Source organism: Gracilinanus agilis, chromosome 2 (genome assembly GCF_016433145.1).
Source record: "Gracilinanus agilis isolate LMUSP501 chromosome 2, AgileGrace, whole genome shotgun sequence".
Taxonomy (NCBI): Eukaryota; Metazoa; Chordata; class Mammalia; order Didelphimorphia; family Didelphidae; genus Gracilinanus; species Gracilinanus agilis.
This window is the reverse complement of record NC_058131.1, coordinates 623,414,308-623,434,958: the sequence shown is the minus strand read 5'-3', so window position 1 is coordinate 623,434,958 and position 20,651 is coordinate 623,414,308. Positions and strand designations below refer to the sequence as shown.

Genomic DNA, 20,651 nt, shown 5'->3' with positions numbered 1-20,651 from the left:
TTAAGCAGAATGAAGGCAATCCTTTTTTTCCAGGGGAACAGTCTTTCAAGTATTTGAAGATATTCTATCATGACCTCTCCCCTTTTTAAGTCTATAAGCTAAAACTTCAGTTCTTTTGACCAGTTTTCCAATAACATGGTCTTTAGTCCTCTTGACCATCCTAATCATTTTCTTATAGATTTGCTCCACTTTATCACCAAGACCTAATGAGTCCCACATTTTTTCTTTGTTCATTTATATTTTATCCATTGGTTAGAGCCTTTAGAACAGGCATATAAGTGACAAAAAACTGTGCACCTAGAAATCTAGAAATCCAGCTCTAGAATTCAGGTGATTAAATCTTATACCTCCCAACAAAAACTAAAGGTATCTTATCTTGATTATCCTCCTGAGTGGAGTAGCCCTGTGTCCCAATAGGAATAATGGATTCAGATGCAGGATGGGTAAGGAGGTGGGGGGAAGATCTAAAATATACAAAAATAATAAAAATACAAAATGATAGATTTTGATTGGGCCAAATATCTCGGGGGGGGGGTGGGGGGGACATACTCTTGAATTCTCTTGAGTACTAGCCCTTACCACTCTTCTGCCTTGGAGCCAATACACAATATTGACTCCAAGATGGAAGGTAAGGGTTTAAAAAAAAAAAAAAAGAAATAGTCCTTCCCCCTCTCTACTTCTTAGAATTTTTACCTTCATTAAAAACTGAAATTAAACCTCCTATACATACATATACACATGCATATCCATATGTATATAAACATATATACATATATATCTTTTCTTTATCCCCCTAGACTGAAATTACCTCATGCTTATGTTGTCTGTATTTTGTATTGATTTATATACGAACCTAATATTTCCCCTGAAAGAATGTAACCTCCTAGAGGGTAGGGACCATTGATTTTCACCTTTGTCTCTACAAGGCTTAATACAGTAGTTAGTCCATGCTGTCAAACTAAAGGAAAGGATTTGTTCTGATGACATTCGATGACTACCATTTTGTTTTCTAGATTTTTATTCTAGGTGTCACAGGAATCAAAATGCCTGTTCCTTAAATGATTGCTAATGGCTGAGTTCTAGGACTTAAGTTCCGTTCTTTTTCTTTCATTCTGTCAAAATATCTTATGAACACTGTATTAAATTCCCTCACTAGAAGCTCGATCGATTCTTCCATAAACAACTTCCTCTGGTAGTCTTGGGGGGGAGAAGTGTGAGGGTCAAAAGAAGGCAGAAAGAGAGATGATCATACGTGGCTTTGGGAAGGTGGCATGGAATCATGGGAGAGGCACTAAAAATGTTACTTTTCTTAATGTCTTTTAAGTTGTGGCATGGAGTTATTTTTTTCTCTTGCAAGATTCCTTTCATCCTATTTTGTTTTCCTCAAGAAAAATAGGCTGAGGGGCAACTAGGTGGCTTAGAGGATTGAAAGCTCAGTCTGGAGTTGGGAGGTCCTGGGTTCAAATGTGACCTCAGTCACTTCCTACCTGTGTGACCCTGAGCAAGTCACTTGATCCCAAATGCCTAGCCTTTGTCCCTCTTCTGTCTAAGATAGAAGGTAAGGGTTTAAAAAAGAAAAGAAAAATAGACTGTAGAGTCCCCTGAGTCATTGTAGGCCAGTCATTGTATAATGATTTCCCCCTTGGCTTGCAGAATTCTACTGGACTGCCCCAGAGCTGTTAAGGCTGGAGGAGCCTCCAACTCATGGCACCCAAAAAGGAGATATTTATAGTTTTGCTATCCTAATGAAGGAACTTATTTATAATGATCAACATGGGCCCTTTGGAGACTTAAATAAAGAGGCCAAAGGTAAAGAGTACTTGATTTCTTGTTTTTTTTCTCCTATTTCTGGGCACCTTTCTTGTTTGCCTGCTCTGTCTTCTAAAATATTTAACTGGGAGTTGGGGGCGAGGGGAAGGAAGGGGACAGCTGGGTGGTTCAGTGGATTGAGAGTCAGGCCTAGAGATGGGAGGTCCTGGGTTCAAAACTGACCTCAGACATTTCCTGGTTGTGTGACCCTGGGCAAGTCACTTAACCCCCATTGCCTAGCCTTTACCACTCTTCTGCCTTGGAACCCAAACATAGTATTGATTCTAACTTGGAAGAGGAGGGTTTAAAAAAAAATTAACCAGGAAATCAACTATGAAAGAACATGCTACTCACAATGAGTAGATAGGAAGAAGCTAATAAAATTTAGGCAACAATTCCCAAAGTGCAACAGTTTAACCCAATCAGCAAAGCTAGAAGTAGGGAACAAATTTACTCTATTCTTAAACAATTAGTAAGCCACTCTTCTACCCACTGAGTCAATCTATCCCTATTTCTCTCCTTTTCCATCCTTTTAAAGCCTAATTCAAATGCTGTCTCCTAAGATCATAGGATTTAGAGGTGGGAGAGGCCTTAAAGATAATCTAATTTAATCTATTTATACTCATTGGAATTTGAACCTCATCCTTCACTTCCCCCTCCTTCATTTAACATTGTACCCTCCATTCTCTTTTCTCATACAATTTTATATTTAAGTTTTATTGGGATATGTCACATCTCCTTAGTGTAGGTTTCATAATCATTATGAATCATGTGACCCCAAAGCAAGACATTTAATTTCTCTGTCTCAGTTTTTTTATTTATAAAATAGGAATAATAATATTTTCATCATTTATCTTATAGAGTTGTTGGAAGGGAAGCACTTTCAAGGTTATAAGTTAAGGCTCAAAAATATGATTTTAATTGATACTATAGTTTATAGCTATTAATTATATATAAATTAACAATATTATCTAAACTTTATATCCTCTAACATAATATTTACATAAAAGAGCAACATAAATGGTATTGAATTTAACATTCTCCTCTTCTCTTCTCTTCTTTGCTTCAAACAACAATCAAATAACAATTAGGCATTTTAATCAAATAGTATTTTAGTGAATTTATTTTTACTGTTTTAACTATTTTTAACATTTTTGTCAATTTAATTAATTGGGTTAACTAACAATAAATCATCACTAATTAGTGACTAATGAATAATATTTAATATAAAAACATGTTTAAATCAAACAATAGGTATTTTATAATTATACCTATTATGTGTCAGGCAGTGTACTAAATGCTAAGGATAAAAGTACAAAGAATGAAACAATCCCTATCTGCAAGGAACTCACCTAGCAGAGGAACAAGAAATATACATTATATATATCATATATATCACATATAATATAATTTCTAATACACAGGCATATATAAATAATACATAATTATATAATGTATCATAAATATAAAGTTAATAAATAAAAATATGCGCATATAAAAATATAATAGTTAAATATAAGGTAGTTTGGGAGGGATGACACTAACAGTTGAAGGAATCAGGAAAGGTTTCATTTAGGAGGTTTCTGAGATTCATCTTAAGGAAAAAGAAGGAGTTTATGAGGTTCTTTCAAAAGATTGATATCAATACAGCTTCAAACAATTATTTACAGAAATAAAGGCAGAGGGGCAGTTTGGTGGTTCATTGGATAGAGAGCCTGGCCTGGAGATGGGAAGTCCTAGGTTCAAATGTGGCTCAAACTCTTCTTAGCTGTATGACCCTGGGTAAGTCACTTAACCCTCGTTGCCTAGCCCTTACTGCTCTTTTGCCTTGGAATTGATACTTGGTTTCAATTCCAAGGCAGAAGGTAACTTTTTTGTTTGTTTGTTTTTTTAAAGTAAAGGCAGAACTAAATAATTGGGGGAATAAAAGAATTGTGTGTGCATCAGATAAGTCAATATAATAAAAATGAAAATACTAATCTAAATTGGTTTACTTATTCAATGCATCACTAATCAAACTAACAAAGGATTACTTTATAAAACTAAAATAAATAATAACAAATTCATGTAGAAGGAAAAAAAGTTTAAAATCTCAAGTTAAATAATGAAAAGTAATGAGAATAAAGAGTCTAATAGTTCCAGATCTCAAAATATACTATAAAGCAGTTGTTACTAAAACAGTTTAGTTTTAGCTAAGAAGGAACAGGTAGGGCGATCAGCAGATAGAGCACTAGACCTGGAGATAGGAAGAATCAGCTGCCTGAGCTCGAATCTAAGCTCAGATACATATAAGATGTATGACCCTGGGCAAGTCACTGAACTCTATTTGCCTTAGTTTTCCTCATCTTTAAAATGAACTGGTGAAGAAAATGGTAAACTACTCCAAAATCTTTGCCAAGTATACTTACTCCAAATGGAGTCATAAATAGTAGCATATGACTAAAACAACTGAACAACAAAAATTAGTTAAGAAACAAGGAGATTGGTCAATGGAACAGATGATGTATATAATACAGAAATAAATGTATCTAATATACTAGCTATTTGATAAACAACCCCCTTCCCACAGCTAAGAATTAAAAAGCCAATATTTGTATGATACTTTAAAGTTTGCAAAGTGCTTTACATACATTATTATCTCATTTGGTACTCAAAACCCTTTGAGGTAGGTGCTATTATTAGCTTCATTTTATAAATAGGGAAACTAAAGCTAAGAGAAATTATGTGACTCACCTGGGTCACAAAGCTAGTAAGTGTCTAAGACAGGTTTTGAACTCAGGTCTTCCCGACTATCCATTCTACCACCTAGGCTTCCCTGACAGCACAACATTCTTTTTCTTATTACTTCATCCCTGGAATGTTGCAATAGTCTTCTGGCTTGTCTCCTTGCCTCGTGTGTCTTCCCAGTCTAGTCCATCCTCCTTGGGACTGCCAAAGTGATCTTCCCTAAGCTCAGTTGTGACTATGTTATCTCCTTACTCAAGAAACTCTAATGGCTTTCAATTACCTTCAGGAGCAAGTAGAAAAATCATTTCTTTGATTTTCAGAGTCCTTTATGATCTGGGTCCAGTTTTATTAAACTTTCCTTTCCTCTATGTACTCTGTGATGCAGTGATACTGGCCTCTTTTCCTCACATAAGATACTCTGTCTCCAGACTGCATTTTTGCTAGTTGTACCCCATGTTTGTGAATCTCTCCTTGTCTCTCTCTACCTTCTGGCTTCTCTGGATTTCTTCAAGTCTCAACTAAAAATCCACCATTTGCAAGAAAACTTTCCCCATCTTCCTCCATTTTACTGCTTTCCCTCTAAGATACCTTCAACTGACCATTTATATATCTTCTGCGTGCATAATTGTTTGCATGTGGTCTCTCTTATTAGAATAGGAGCTCCTTGAGATCAAGAATGTTTTTGCTTTTCTTTGTTGTCTCTGGTGCTTAGTACAGTGCTTGGCACACAACAGGTACTTAATGAATGCTTCTTTTTTTTAATACTATCTTCTATTTAATTAATTAATTTAGAACATTTTTCCATGGTTACAGGATTCATGTTCTACCCCTTCCCTTCATGTGTCATTGATCAAGACCCATTTCTATATTATTGATATTTGCGCTAGGGTGCTTATTTTGAGTCAATATCCCTAATTATATCCCTATTCACCCATGTGATCAGGCAGTTGTTTTTCTTCTGTGTTTCTACTCCTATAGCTCTTCCTCTGAATGTGGGTAGCATTCTTTCTCATAGGTCCCTCATAGTCTTGTATCCTTGCATTATTGCTAGTAGAGAAGTCCGTTACATTCGATTTTACCACAGTGTATCAGTCTCTGTGTACAATGTTCTCCTGGCTCTGCTCCTTTCACTCTGCATCAATTCCTGGAGATCATTTCAGTTCACATGGAATTCCTCCAGTTCATTATTCCTTTGAGCACAATAGTATTCCATCACCAGCATATTTCACAATTTATTCAGCCATTTCCCAATTGAAGGGCATCCCCTCGTTTTCTAGGTTTTTTGCCACTACAAAGATTATGGCTATAAATATTTTTGCAAATGTCTTTTTCCTATGATCTCTTTGGGGTACAAACCCAGCAGCAGTATGGATAGATCAAAAGGGAGGCAGTCTTTTAAAGCCCTTTGGGCATAGTTCCAAATTGCCTTCCAGAATGGTTGGATCAATTCTCAACTCCACCAGCAATGCATTAATGTCCCAATTTTGCCACATCCCCTCCAACATTCTTAAATGAATGCTTCTTAAATGACTATGTACAATTAGAACTTTGAATTAAGATCAAAATCAATCCTAAATTAGCAGAAAGAATCCAAATTAGAAGAAGTTATGCATGGCACATGATTAAACCTACTCAAGATTGATCCATTTAAGCAATCTCAAAACATGGGAAAGGGATTATAGAAAAGACTTGGACACATTGTCATTTTCTAAGGAAGTTTACCACATAAATTATTTGCCACAACAAGAAAAATAAAACTCTAAAAACTGCTTCACTCAGCCAATACTTGATTTTTCTGCAAAGTAAAGGGACATGGTAGTTATGTAGAAGATGTATTTACATTATAAACTTCTTAAACAGCTATAAGAAAACATCAGTATTGGGAATAAATTTATTGAAACCCTGGCAAAGGATCCAAGTAGGCCACATCATTCCAAGGGCAAGAATGAAAATGAGAATAGGTCAATGAATAAGTGAGACAGAGAGATTAGGTAGGCTCAGGAAGAGAAGTGTGTTGGATTTTCACTGGGAAAAATTTAAGTCCTTTTTTTTTTTTTTGGTCTCACATCTTCTCTCTGAAACAAAGATCTACCTTTTAGCACCAGTATTCTTCAGGTGATTGTATATGACTGCAAGTCATGGAATACCAGTCTCCAAAACACCAAAAAACAAATATGTGGGTCACTGGTAGAGAGGTATATGGTGTAGGTGGCATTACTTTACTGATCAAAAATTATGCATAAGTGGCATAAAATAATCCATCAGCTATATATGTGACAAGACACAAAGGTGAGTCAATCATGTAGTAAAAGCAAGGACTAACTAATGGGCTCACATGCTTTATTGGTAAAAATGGGATGTCAAGAGGGAAAAAAAAGAAAGAAACCCAAGTGCATAAACCCAAGTGTAACCCTTATGGAGGATTTACATGAAGACAGTGAAAAGAGTCACATAATATGAGAAGGTATGCATGGATTATAATTTTCACAGATCCACTGAAGTATGGAAGAAGTGTCCCCACAAGAAAATTTTCAGTTCTGTAGCCTCTCACTCTGCTTTAAGGCCAATTTAAGATATTTAAATTTAAATAGCACTTGATAAATTAAAGGAAATGGAGGTGAGAATATTGAAAAGTCATTGAAATTTGATTTTGGAAAACAGGTTTCTACTATTAACTCATTATATGAACTTGGTTAAGCCACTCCAACCATTTGAACTTCACTCTCCTCATTTGGAAAAAGAAATTAGTCTCTAGATGGTTTCTAAAGTCCTTTCTAGTTCTAACATTCTTTTATTCTATATAAACACAGGCATGTATACTCTCTCTCTCTGTCTCTCTGTCTCTCTTTGTCTCTGTCTCTGTGTCTCTGTCTCTCTGTGTCTCTTTCTCTGTGTCTCTCTGTGTGTCTCTGTGTCTGTCTGTCTGTTTGTCTCTCTGTCTCTCTGTCTCTGTCTCTGTCTCTGTCTCTCTCTCTCGTGTTAAATCACCAAAAAACTCATTCTTATTGTTGGTAGCCAGGGAGCTGATGGAGTAAGGGAGTAGAGAAATCTGTTTGCTTTAGTTTAATGGTATAAAGGATGCAGATTATTTATGACAAGATTCATAATTTCCTTTCAATGTTTCTACTCCAAAAGGGCACCTTAGATAACAGACCTCTTTAAGTGTGACCAAAATAAAGTTAGATAAATAAAAAATATTTTGCTGCACACTTAATCATTAAAGACAATTTCAGAAAGAAGTTGTAAGTATTCTCTGAAGTCAGTTAGCCACCTCCAGATAATAATGGGCTTCATTTTAGACTCTGGATGTGATTTTGCACTCAAATTTTTATTTTTCTTTGTTCTATTTTATCTAATAGAACTGAGCATAAGATAGTAGAAGAGGTAATCATGGAATAATTATTTCTTTTCTTGATCTGTATTAGTTTCTATTGTAAAGCAACAATAGATGGTTTCATCTAAAATTCCTCCTCCTGCAGTTTAAGTGAAATATAATTACCTGCTGGATCATTGTTTCAGACACATTTTATTCTGTTAATGGATGCATTTTTCTCAAAACAATATTTTCACCCCAGTGTGCTGTCAGTTAGAAAGCTTAATAAATTGCTTATGGGAATTCATAATTGAAGAGAAGAAAGAAGCTGAGATAAATGGAATACGACAATATTTTTTGTTAAGTGAATTTATGTTTAAGACTCTACATAAAGTGCTACAGGAAGGATAAAATACTGTAAAATGAAAGAAACTTTGTTCTTGGGGAACTTTCAGTGCAAAGGCCTCTAAACTGTTCCAGATTAATATCAATGCATTTCAATTTAATAAAAAAATGTACAGACTCTGAATTTACAAAAGAGATAAATTAGGAGCTTCTTATATATAACTTATGAAAGATTCCTTCTTTGCCAGGAGTTGCCTTTTAAGTAGTTAAGTGAATTCGACAAGCATTAATTAATTATTAAATGTATCCCAGTTACTATACAAGATACCATCTAGTAAGACAAAAATAAAATAGTCCTTCCTTAAAGGAACTTACATTCCATAGGAGGGAAACAACACACACAAAAAAATACAAAATTTATACAAAATAATTTCTTGGCAGAGATCACAGGTCAAATTGGAAGGGCAATTTGTTAACAATAGAACATTGATTCTAGTGGACTCAGTAGAAGGGTAGGCTAGGATAAGGGAGGGATGTTGCTGACATAGATGGGCATAAAGGAATAGGGATCGTGGCTAGCAAAGACAGCCTTAGTCTGGGTAATTATAAACTTAGAACCACAGGATTTCAAAGTGGGTCAAGAGAGTAATATATTGGTATTCCATTTATAGTGGAAATTGTGTTGTTTTTATCAATCATTGAGCAATAGACGGAAAGTGAGGGGTGGGGGGGGATTCATGTTGTGGCAGGGCAAATGAATCTCTAGTCCTACTTGATGATAAAGGCAGGGGTGAAATGTTTGGGGTGCTCAACTTCCAAATCCTAGCAGGCAAAATAATTGAAGTCATTCCACTCACAAATCATAAAATAAGGTAGTGAATTCCTAAGATTATAAGTATCCATACCCCAATTGAATTGCAGAAATCATCAATAAAATCAAAGATCCTGATGATGCTGTTCCCCTGAGACCAAACCTGTTAAAGGAAAAATGTAACGAGAAAGTTATAGCCATGTTGAAGAATTGTTGGGATGAATCGCCAGAGAAAAGACCAACATTTTCCCAAGTCAAGAGAATCTTAAGAGAAGCCAGTCCAGATGGGTGAGTCTGCAAACTTTGTTAGGTGTTTTATAAAATTATCCTAGAAACTAAATATTGGTAGTGATTGGAGCAAAAAAAGTCCAAGGGGAATGACTGTTGTCCTACTATCTTAGGATGGCAATAATTAACTTAGAACATCCAAGTTCTAGGATTCTTTAGCTTGAAAATAACTGCTTCAAGGGCAGCTAGGTAGTACAGTAGATAGAATGCCAGATCTGGAATCAGGAGAACCTGGGTTCAAATCTGACCTCGGACTCTTCCTAGCTGTGTGACCACAGTGGGCAAGTCCCTTAACCCTGGTTGCTTACCTCTTGCTGCTCTTCTGTTTTAGACTTAATATTAAAATAGAAGACAAGTATAAAAAAAAAGAATTGCTTCAACTTATGCTTTATTTGACTCACTTAGATACTCCCACAAAGCAGGCAATGAGTCAGTAGAAAGAGTACTGATCTGGGAATTAAGTGACCTGGGTTCTAATTTGGACACTGGCACTAATCTTCTCTGTTACCTTTGGAAAAGTTGGGCCTAGTTTTCCTCTTTTATAAAAAGGAAGAGAGTAGAATGAGATTGTCTCTCTGGTTCCTTTCAGCTTTAATATTCTATGAATCTGAGTAGAACAAGGAGAACAACTCAGATCGTCAAGCAATTGGTTAGGTGCCTACTAGGTGCCAGGAAATGAGATATAATGCAAATAAAGTCAGAAAAAAATAATTTTTTTTTAAGTTGTAAAGACTGGCAATTTTGAAAGAGTTAAAAACTCTGACACAATGAATGACAATTGCAGAGGACTGAAGATGAAGTCGTGCCTACCATCCTCCTAATACACAGGAGACAAATTCATAGTGCAGAATGCTACATATATTTTTGGGATAGGTCCAATAGTAGGAATTTTATTCACTGTATTATGAGTATTTTTGCAAGAATTTTCTTTTTACAAAGGGAAGATGGAAGGAAGAGAAAGCAGATTTTTGTTATTTGAAAAAAAATTAAAGAGGAACATTCTGTGAGTCTGAGATCTGAAGGCATAGGAACCCCAAAAATCTGTATAGGAAAGTTTAGTGGAGTCAAACAGATGAGTCTCACCCCACCCTACCTCCCATCTGTGGAACCCTGGGTTAAAGAAGTTAGGGATGGGGCTCACCTATTTGTCCATCTTATGTAAGAATGACCAGAAATGAACCTACTTCCAGAGTGGGAGTACAAGTTGGTAACTTCTTGGGCTGGGAGGGCCAATGAAGAGAAGCTTGGCATATAGGGTGGTATAAATGAAAGATATCAGAGAGATGAAAAATAATTTAACAAATGCAGAAACTCGACCAATCCCTACTGCTATTCTGTAGCATGGTACTCATCACATCTGGAAAACTGCTAAAGGGGACAATATTTTCTTGGGTTGTATTATTGCTCCCTTGGTTTCCCTGGGATCACTGACTTCTTTGTAAAGATTCTACTATTTCAATCCTTTCAAAGCCACGTGAGCATCCTGGACAGCATGGTGAACAAGCTAGAGAAGTATGCCAACCATCTGGAGGAGGTGGTGGAGGAGAGGACCACACAGCTAATGTCTGAGAAGAAAAAGATACACACGCTTCTATCTACTATGTTGCCCAGGTAATTATGAGCTTAGCATGTACAGAATTTTGCTCTTTAAAAGTATCAACATTTTCATCTAAATGTGACTTAAGAGATCTCATGAAATATGAAGCACTTATTTTTCCATTCCATACGGGGAGGTCAAGGCCTCCTGGGAAGATCCTATGGATATTATCTGCATTTAGGTAAAGTGTGTAAAGAGGAATATAAAGAAAGAATCTCTGGTTAAAAACTTGGCTGTGTTTATACTTTGGGTATGTTTCTTCAGGGAAATAATTCTAGCCTCAAAGTCCCATATACATGTGCGTTATTATGATCATCTTAGTTTCTCTCCAGCATTTAATGCATAATTTTATGAATTACATTCTATGATTTGTAGTGTTTTAAAATCTTTATTGGAAAACCCAGCAGCATGAACTAAATCACTAGAGGGCAGTCTAGCTTCATAAATCTAGTCATTGATGTAGTCACAGAAATGTGTATTTGTTCTGGGCTCTCTGCAGAATGTACTTCCAACTGAATGCTCTAAATCTAGATCCTCTTTCTTTTATTTGTCAAATACGAACTTGCTACATTAGCAGTTAGCAAAGATGTCTTAGTGTTTTCATTTAAAATCTCTTGCCCTCCTTGTCCCAACAAAAGAAACTGGGAACACTGACTTGTGTGTGATTGATTGAAACAAAAATATTGATTTGTGTGCCTGTATCTGACTGGATTGTCTTCTGTTGTTGGAAAAGGAGCTTTTCAAAAGGGATGTGATCAACAGTAGAGGTTATGTAGTCTTAGGGAGAAAACTTTTCTGTAAAAGCTTTTTCCTCTTCATGGTCTTTTGTTAAAAGTCCCATTTCTAAACATCCATTCTGAGAGAGGATGCCTACTTTCTCCATGATTATCAAATGTTCTAACTCAAAACAAATTTCACTAGTATAACAGATGGCGTGAGGATGTATATGTGTAAAGTACCACAGAGACTGAAGAGTAACGTGGTATATTTTGATTTAGATAAAGAAAAGGCTATTTCTATGACAATATCTATCCTCGCTCCCCCATTTCAGCTTCATTGGGGAGCAGCTGATAGCTGGGAGATCTGTGGAGCCAGAACACTTTGATTCTGTGACTATCTTTTTCTCTGACATCGTTGGATTTACAAAGCTGTGTTCCCTCAGCACCCCCCTGCAAGTCGTTGGTCTTCTCAATGACCTGTACAGTTTATTTGACAATATTATTAAAACGTATGATGTCTATAAGGTGAGTTATCCCACTTCTAGATTGAGAGGGAATGCTTGCTATTCTTTGGATGAGGTATGAATGAATGGAGCCTGAAGCACTAGCCAACTCGGTTACAGTGAACTCTCCATCTCAGGGTTAGAAATCTAGTACCATTTCCTGTCAGAGTCAAAATTTGACCTCTGTTTAATTTCTTGGACAGGTTTTGATTAATAACAGAGATTTATACTTGTCAGGTCTCATTGGTTGAGCTCTGACTTCTCTTTCTTTCTTTACACTATTTCTGAAAGAAGTTTACTATTGTCCTTAGCAATGTCCATTTTTCTCTTTTGGCTAATCATACTGTTTTATTTTTTGGCTTGATTTGCATGATGGGTATGATAGTTAACTTTTCTGAGATAGGGCAGAATAATAATATGAGGTATGTCTCTGCCTTTAGTTTACTATTCATGCAGTCCTTTAGATGGAATCTAAGACTAATAATGTCTAGGTACAGTGAAAATTCATTTCAGGGGGGATAAAGAGAAGAAATTAGGGCTAACACACACATATCTTGGTGGTGGTGGGGAAATGACTGGATGACAGAATATACTGGAAGGTAATAAAAGGTAGGTTTATAGTTTGCTTAACCAGGAAAAGAACAAATATTTACTAAACACTTCGAAAATATTATATAATTTGATCTTATAACAAATCTGTGATTTAAGTGCTGTTATGTGCTTCCTGATTTTTCAGAATAGAATAGATATTTGGGATCAGAGTCCAGTTATATATGTGTGGGAGAAATCTCTGATGACTTCCACAATATGAAAGACTCTAGCAGTAAAGTCCTGGGGGCAACAGATGTTGCAAACATCTCAGAGCAATATACCAGCCTCTGTCCAACAGTGAGACTATTTATAGCTATAAGATTAAAGGGCTCTTTGCTGGTGTTTCTTAAGCTGTTTTATTATGCAGACTGTTCTTGCTTTATGAAAATTTGCATTGTGCAAATTTAATTTTTCTAAAGAATTCTGAAGGGCATGGGGGAATATGATAGAAACATATAAGGAGAGAATGTTGGGGGAAAAGAATACCTGCAGTTTGTTCCTGACTCTCGTAGTTTTGATCAAAGTTTTCAAACTTTGAAGAAGTAACAAGATTGTAAAATTAGCACAAGAATTAGAACTAGACGTGGATGAGAGTGATGTGGAAGAGCTGATTGAGTCTCATGGCGAAGAATTGGGCAATGAGGATCTGATTAAGCTGCTAGCTACAAAGATTGCAGAAGAAGAAAGGGAAGCTACAGAACCCAAGGCTGAATCAAAAGGTTCATGACAAAACAGATGGCAGAAGCATTTCATTATTGGAGTGGATTTTTTTCTTCATTGAATAGACGAATCCAAATACTTCAAGATTTATAAAAGTTCAAAAAGTAGTTGAAGATAATATTGCTTGCTGTTGTTAGATATATAAGGAAAAAAGAGAGTCACTGTCCAAACATCTCTTAATAGATTCATTAAAAAAAATAGTTGTACAGTCAACCACCAGAAATAAAAGCTAGGTGCAGAGAGTGGAGAAGGGACCCCATACTGTATACTTATGTTAAATTTGCTATACATATTGTACAGAGTTTATTATGAACTTTACCTTAATTTCACAATTCTGTTTTTAAAATCATGGTCCATTATTTAACATGTCTACATTTTAGTGTATTTTGTGACTTGAGAAAAGGTACTATTTTATATATGCCTTTGTTAGGCTAAGTGAAAAGGGTAGGGAGGGGCAATTTGGCATTACATAAAAATTGCTTCACATAGAGGTCCACAGAATGGTCCATTTATGTAAAGCTAGAAGCATCTGTATTCCTGGTAGCAGACATGATTGAATTAGAAAGAGGCACAAATAATGAGCCAGATACCTCTTTATTTTGGAGCAGTGTGATTGCAGGAGACAGGTAATTGGGGGGTGACTTTCCCCTTCCCCATACCCATGTTTGCATGTTTCCGTTGTGTTGTGTGGATCATTGGGAAAATACCATTTGCCAGATCACACTACAAGTCTGTATCACAAATGAGACCAGTACTGCTATTACTGACTATAAATTCTGGATCCTGCCCTATTCTTTTGAGTATGCCATTTTTGGACACTGGTTGAAGAACCCTGACACAGATTAAGGATCCCATCAGTACAGTATTCTATCTGTAGAAGGGTATAAAAGAATGTAAATTTCTATTATAGTGACTCCAAAGTTTAAGGATGTATATTAAACATTGTTTTTTAAAAACCTTACCTTCTGTCTTAGAATCTATACTAAGAAATAAGATACTAAGCAAGACAGAAGATACTAAAACAGAAGAATGACAAAGGTTTGGCAATTGTGGTTAAATGACTTATCCAGGGTTACACAGCTAGGAAGGGCCTGAAAACAATATTTGAACCCAGGTCCTCCCCACTCCAGGCCTGGCTCTATCTATTGTGTTATAAAACTGACCATGCCCTTAAACATTCTTAACTATTGACTCCCCATTATCTATGCAAATGAAAATAAACAATGATGTTTTCCCCTCAGATAATTTTTATTTGGCTTTGAAAAACACTGTTCTAGTTTTAATTTATTGGATATTTCTTTCTAATCGTATTTGTCTTGTAGTAATATTAAAATCAGTTTTAAAGTCCCTGAAGTACACATCATTTAATGGGAGAGGTGGTCTATTGACTGGCTGACTTTTGCACACCAGATTAAGTGATGTTCTTCCTTCTATATCTGAAGTCTTATTCAGTCTGTCTTACCTCCTTTCCTATCTCAAATCCTCCTTCCCATTAAAGCTCATCCTTTTATTTTAAGGTTTTGATTGGGTTACTTTAAACTCCCTAAGAGGGATTCCATTTTAAGCTTTTATTAGTCAAGGAACCCTTTGGTATGAATAAAGAACTCAAAAGTAAATTTTTATAAGAGAGTGAGAGAAAGAACCAGAAGGTATAAAGCATTTGGGAAGTGGGGGGGAAGAAAAAAGATAAATATGGGGAGGAAAAGAACAAGGAATCTGAATAAATTAGTCTTAATATTCTGCTTAAAGATTGATGCTATAGGAAAGGTGCTAAATGACAAAGGAGCATCAACTTAAGATTTAAAACTCAATGGATTTTTACAAAGTATACAACCCATGTGCAGATAATTGGCAATTGTCCACATTCTCACTGAATGTGTAACTGTAACATGAACTACCGAGTGTGTAGCCCCTTGTGCTGAATTATTTTTGAAGAGCCTTTTACCTATTTCAGGTCACAAGGGGGAAGCCTTTTTGCTTTATTTATTTGTTTTTAAACTCTTCCATCTTAGAATCAAATACTGATTCTTGGTTCCAAGGCAAAAAAGACGGTAAGGATTAGGCAATAGGGCTTAAGTGGCTTGCTCAGAGTCACATGGTGAGGAAGCATCTGAAGTCAAATTTGAACTCAGGATCTCTCATCTCCGGGCTTAGCTCTCAATCCACTGAGCCAGCTAGCAGCCTTCAGCCTATTTACTTTAAAGAAAAGTATGTCTTTCCTAAGAAGGTGTGAGGCTTTTTCTGAGGTACTTTTTAAGTTAAGAAGAAAAAAATTAAAAAAAAATTTCTTGGAAGAAAAAGCAAATTTAGGTTTTTTCTTTTCTTTTTTTGAGTCTAAGACCAAATATGAACTTTTAGTTTGATTTAAAACTGTAGCCATAGGTGAGCAAGAAGGAATGATCTTACCGATTCATTTTTTAAAAGTAGAATAAAAATTACCCAGTATTTACTGACCGGCTAAGATATATTTACCTTTATGCTAGGCATCCTTAGGGATATAAGCAAAAGACATGGTGCCTTCCCTGGAAGAGTTTACATTCTACTTGAAGACCTAAGATTAACCAAAAAATAACAATGTCAGAAGGTAACTTAGAAGACAGACAGTATAACCTCATTCACAGTGTTGGAGTCTCAACTGCAAAATCCCTGGCAAACTGCTATTAGACCCTCTGATTAAATGCCTTCAGTGACAATGGAACTCTTCCTCTATAGGAGAGTGTATTCATTTCATTCTGGCACCCCTCTAATCATTAGGGAATTCTTTCTTATATTGAACATATATCTTCTCTAAGTAATTTCTACTTCATATTTCCTTTATTGACAACTTTTTGTGCTGCTTCCTAAGTAATCTTTTTGACACATGCATCTAATCATGTCACTCATCTGATCAAAATCCTTCATTGATCTGTGCTATCTAATCAATATTAAATAGGATGCAGATGATTTAATTTTGCTTTCAAGGCCCTCAACAATTTGACCCAAACCCTCTTTCCAGCCATGTTTCATGGCAATCCCCTGTATCCATTCTTCTCTTTGGTGGAACTGCTCAATGTTTCCTGATATCATCCATGCCTTTATGCATTCTGTTCTCTGCCCCAAATCCCCAACACCTGGAATATATTGGGTCCCACCCTCATCACCACTCACTCATATCCTTTTCCTCATCAAAGACCTAGCTCAGATGCATTTCCTTCATAAAATCGTTCCTAATCCCCACAATTTCAAAATAATCTTTTATTTCTTGAGCTTCTTAGATTCCATTTGGCCTCTCTTACTCTCATGTTAGTGTATGTTCTTCACCCTTTACTTCAGTTTAAATTCTTTGAGAATAGGAACAGTGTCATTTTCATGTATGTATCCTCAGCTCTTAACATAGTATGTTGAAAGATAATTAGCTTCTCTAGTTGAGACCTTAGGTCAATGATGGGCAACCTTTTGAGCTTGGTGTGTCAAAATTCACCAAAAAACTAAACATTACTTGGGTGGTGTGTCATTTTGAGAAAAAAACCATAATTTCACAATATTTATAGTTTAAATAATAAAAATATATAATTATAACATATAAATGTATTTAATAAACCAAAATAGGTAAATTAATATAGGAAGAATTGTCATCTATAGTGCACAGAGTGTCTACACTAACTACAGCAAATGTTTCATCCTTGGCATGCGGCCCCATCCTTCTCTGTATGCGGCTGCATGTGGCCGTGTGTCATCAAAAATGGCTACGCGTGTCAGCGCTGACATAGGTTTGCCATCACTGCCTTAGGTTGTATAGCTATAAAATGAATGGGTTGGATTAGATGATATCTAAGGATTCTTCTAGTTCAATTATTTCAGGAGAAAGGAAGAATTTTTTTGGTGGGAGACATCATTCAATTTCTAATTTCCCATTTACAAGGGTAAGAGTATGCTGTTTAAATTGTTAAACTCATATTTTCAGGTTGAAACCATTGGGGATGCCTATATGGTGGCAAGTGGCCTCCCCCTTCGCAATGGAATCCGACATGTGGAGGAAATTGCTACAATGTCACTGCATTTCCTCAGTGCTGTGGTCCATTTCAAGATTGGACACAAGCCGGAGGAAAAATTGAAGCTCCGGATTGGTCTACATACAGGTACATATCATAGAACACTACAACTTTTACAATGCCAATTTATTTCTGTGAATCCCCACTTTTAGGATTATATTTCAGTGATATTCCTCACAGCTATTAGTTTGCCTTAAAAAAAAAAACTACACACAATAAAAATCTTGTACATAGAGTGAATGCTTTGAATCATGGGATTTTAAAAGCAGAACTGTGCTTTAACAATCATGTAGTCAAATTCTTTTGTTTACAAGATGGGAAAAACCAAGATCCTGGAAAACTGAAGTCATTAATTTATGATCAAATAGCTGATTAATGGAACCATTTGAGACTCTCCAATGCTGGATAATTTAACTATTTTGATAATATCAATATCAAGAAAAGTGGGAAAAGTCCTTCATTTCATTGGATGGACTCACTGCGGCAGACTTAATGTTAAGGATTCAGACAAGAGTCATACAGGATGGGCAAGCATGAAGGAGTTATGGGGCTTTGTTTTTTTACTTTTTAAAAATGATTTTACTCATTTTATCTTTTTTTTTAACCTTTATACAGTTATAATTATGAGAAATTTTTTCTTATTCTAATCCAAAATCTGACTATGCATCTTCTACCTATTGGTTCTGGTTCTGCCTTCTGGGGTCAACCAAAAAAATGATGATCATCCTCAGTGTCATCATCATCACCATTACCATGCTCCTCCTGCTTTTCCTCCCACCTCCTCCTCTTCCTCCTTGTCCTCCTCTTCCTTATCATGACCCAATGGATTTATGATCTCAACTATGTGGTTATTCCTTCCAACAATTCTATGTATAACCCCTTCATGCTTGCCCATCTTGTATGACTCTTCTCTGATAAGTTTGCCACAGTGGGTCCATCCAATGAAATGAGGGACTTTTTCACTTTCTCTTGATATTGAGCACAAAAGCTATCCATGAATTTATCCCTTGTTCTCAATGTGTGACTAGCCTTTTCCATTGATGCTTTGACATCCTTTGGACTGCTTCTCCTTAATAAATTCTTATTTGTGATATAGTACAGTTTCATTATACCCAGCATACACCTCTCTGTTGCTCTTTGAGTGGTCCCTAATTTCAGTTCTTTGGATTCTATACTATTCTATGCCTTGAAGTCATACAACATCACCAAGAGAATATTAAAATTACGAAGATGAATTCTGTTTCAAAGAGAAGCTTGGGGTCTTTCAGTGGACTTGGCAGATTCTCAAATGGACTTGGCAATTCTTTCTTGGACCTAACACGTGTCCATTTTCAATGATTTATTTTAAGTTATAAACATTCTTTTAGTCATCTATCTTCACAAACTTGGAGTCATTCTTGACTTTTTTCTCTTCCCCACCCATCACCCCAAATCAACTACTAAATTTTATTGATTCAACTTCTATAATATCTTTCACATCTACCTCTTCTTTCAACTTACATGGTCACAACCTTAGTATAAGATCTACCACCTCTTGTCTGGGTGACTGCAATAGTCTAATAACTGGCCTTCATGTCTCCTGTCTTTCCCTTTCACAATATAGCATCTGCGTAGCTGCTAAATTGATATTCCTAAAGCATAGGCCTGGGAATATTGCATTCCTGCTCAAGAAACTATCATAGTTCTCTATTGCCTCCAGGATAGAATACAAATTCTTTTGCCATTTAAAGTCTTTCACAATGTGGTTCTAGCTTCCTATTCTAGAATTATTTCCCATTTACCTATCCCAAATATATCCCAAACTAACCTCCTTGTTATTTTCTGTATAGGACCTTGTTTCTCCCATGCTTAGAGTACTCTCCTTCCTTACTTTTTCTCCTCAGAATTCCTATTGCCATTCAATACTCAGCTAAAATGCTGCTTATATGATGTTTTTTCTTCTCAGTTTCTAATATTATTAGCACTATCCCATCTATAAGTTATCTGACATTTATTTTATATATTTTGGATTTACCTAACCATATAGGTGTATTGTTCTCTCCAAGCAAAATGGAAACTTGTAAAACATAAAGGAGTTGATCATTTTCAGTTATGCTTTCATAGCTCTTGTGTTTGATATCTCCATCCTCTCCAAAGTTACCCATGATCTCTTCAATTGTTAAAACCAATGGCCTTTTCTCAACTCTCATCTTTCTTGACCTTTTGACATTTGTCATTTTTGATCATCTCTTTCTCAATTCTATCTCCTCTCTATTTTTTGTTGTTATTGTTTCACTGTTGTCTCTTTATTCTCTTCCTATTTGTCCAACAACTTTCTCTCATCCAACTTTGCTAGTTTCATGTCTACTATCCATGCCTACATATTTCCAGTGATTTCATCAGCTTCCATAGCTTCAATTATCATGACTATGCAGATCATTTCCAGTTCTATATGTCTAGAATTGAGCTTTATCTTGAGCCTCTTTTATGGATATATCACATGAAACCGAATTTATTTTGTCCAAACAGTCCTCATTTTATCCCCTCTTTATCCCCTCTCCCAACCTATTTTTTTCTTTTCTTTTTTTCTCCTGGGAGACTCTGTATAGTTCTGACGATAAGCTGCATTTTGTCACCCAAGCTACATTTATTTCCTTAATGATATTTTTGCAAATATATATCATTAGCATTGCAACACCAGAGGACCAAATGCATCACAAATAATGTTTCTTGTTATTTTTGAATGTACAATAAAGTCAATTCAACCAACTTTTTTAGTTGCTTCTCCAAGAAAGTCCTGTGAACTGTCTCTTCATTTAGTTGCAACTTCCTTCTTTTTTCATTTGTATCATATTAAGATTATGATTCAGTTCCTTTAATAGTATGTATCATCATTGGTCATTAAAAAGTATCTTATAGTAACAATAGCTAAGTAAAAATTTATAGATGGCTCAGAAACTATATGGTTTTTAGCATTCTTTTCTCCTTTATTTTCTGCCACTCTGCAACTATCATTATATAAGTAGAAACAGGTCATGCAGGCCTGAGGGTAATTTTGCCTTTTCTTTGTATCACAGATTACCAGGGCCAAAGAACTTATTTGAAACCTTTCTAACATGATACAAGCTCCCAGAACTGGCATCTTATAGGTCTAGCATTTAGAACCTGTGGGTGTCTGCATGACTTTGTGAGAAGAGAAGATCCTTTCCCCTATTACC

At 35.8% G+C, this 20,651-nt stretch overlaps 1 protein-coding gene across 1 annotated transcript in view; it reads left to right on the top strand.

The window, feature by feature from the left end:
- Positions 1 to 20,651, top strand: part of LOC123236275 (guanylate cyclase 2G-like) — a 75,197-nt gene that overhangs the window by 41,112 nt on the left and 13,434 nt on the right. The window contains exons 14-18 of the mRNA XM_044662575.1: positions 1,654 to 1,809; positions 9,116 to 9,293; positions 10,764 to 10,904; positions 11,942 to 12,134; positions 17,367 to 17,541. Of these exons, the coding sequence (XP_044518510.1) occupies positions 1,654 to 1,809; positions 9,116 to 9,293; positions 10,764 to 10,904; positions 11,942 to 12,134; positions 17,367 to 17,541 (843 nt within the window). The remainder of the gene's footprint in view (positions 1 to 1,653; positions 1,810 to 9,115; positions 9,294 to 10,763; positions 10,905 to 11,941; positions 12,135 to 17,366; positions 17,542 to 20,651) is intronic.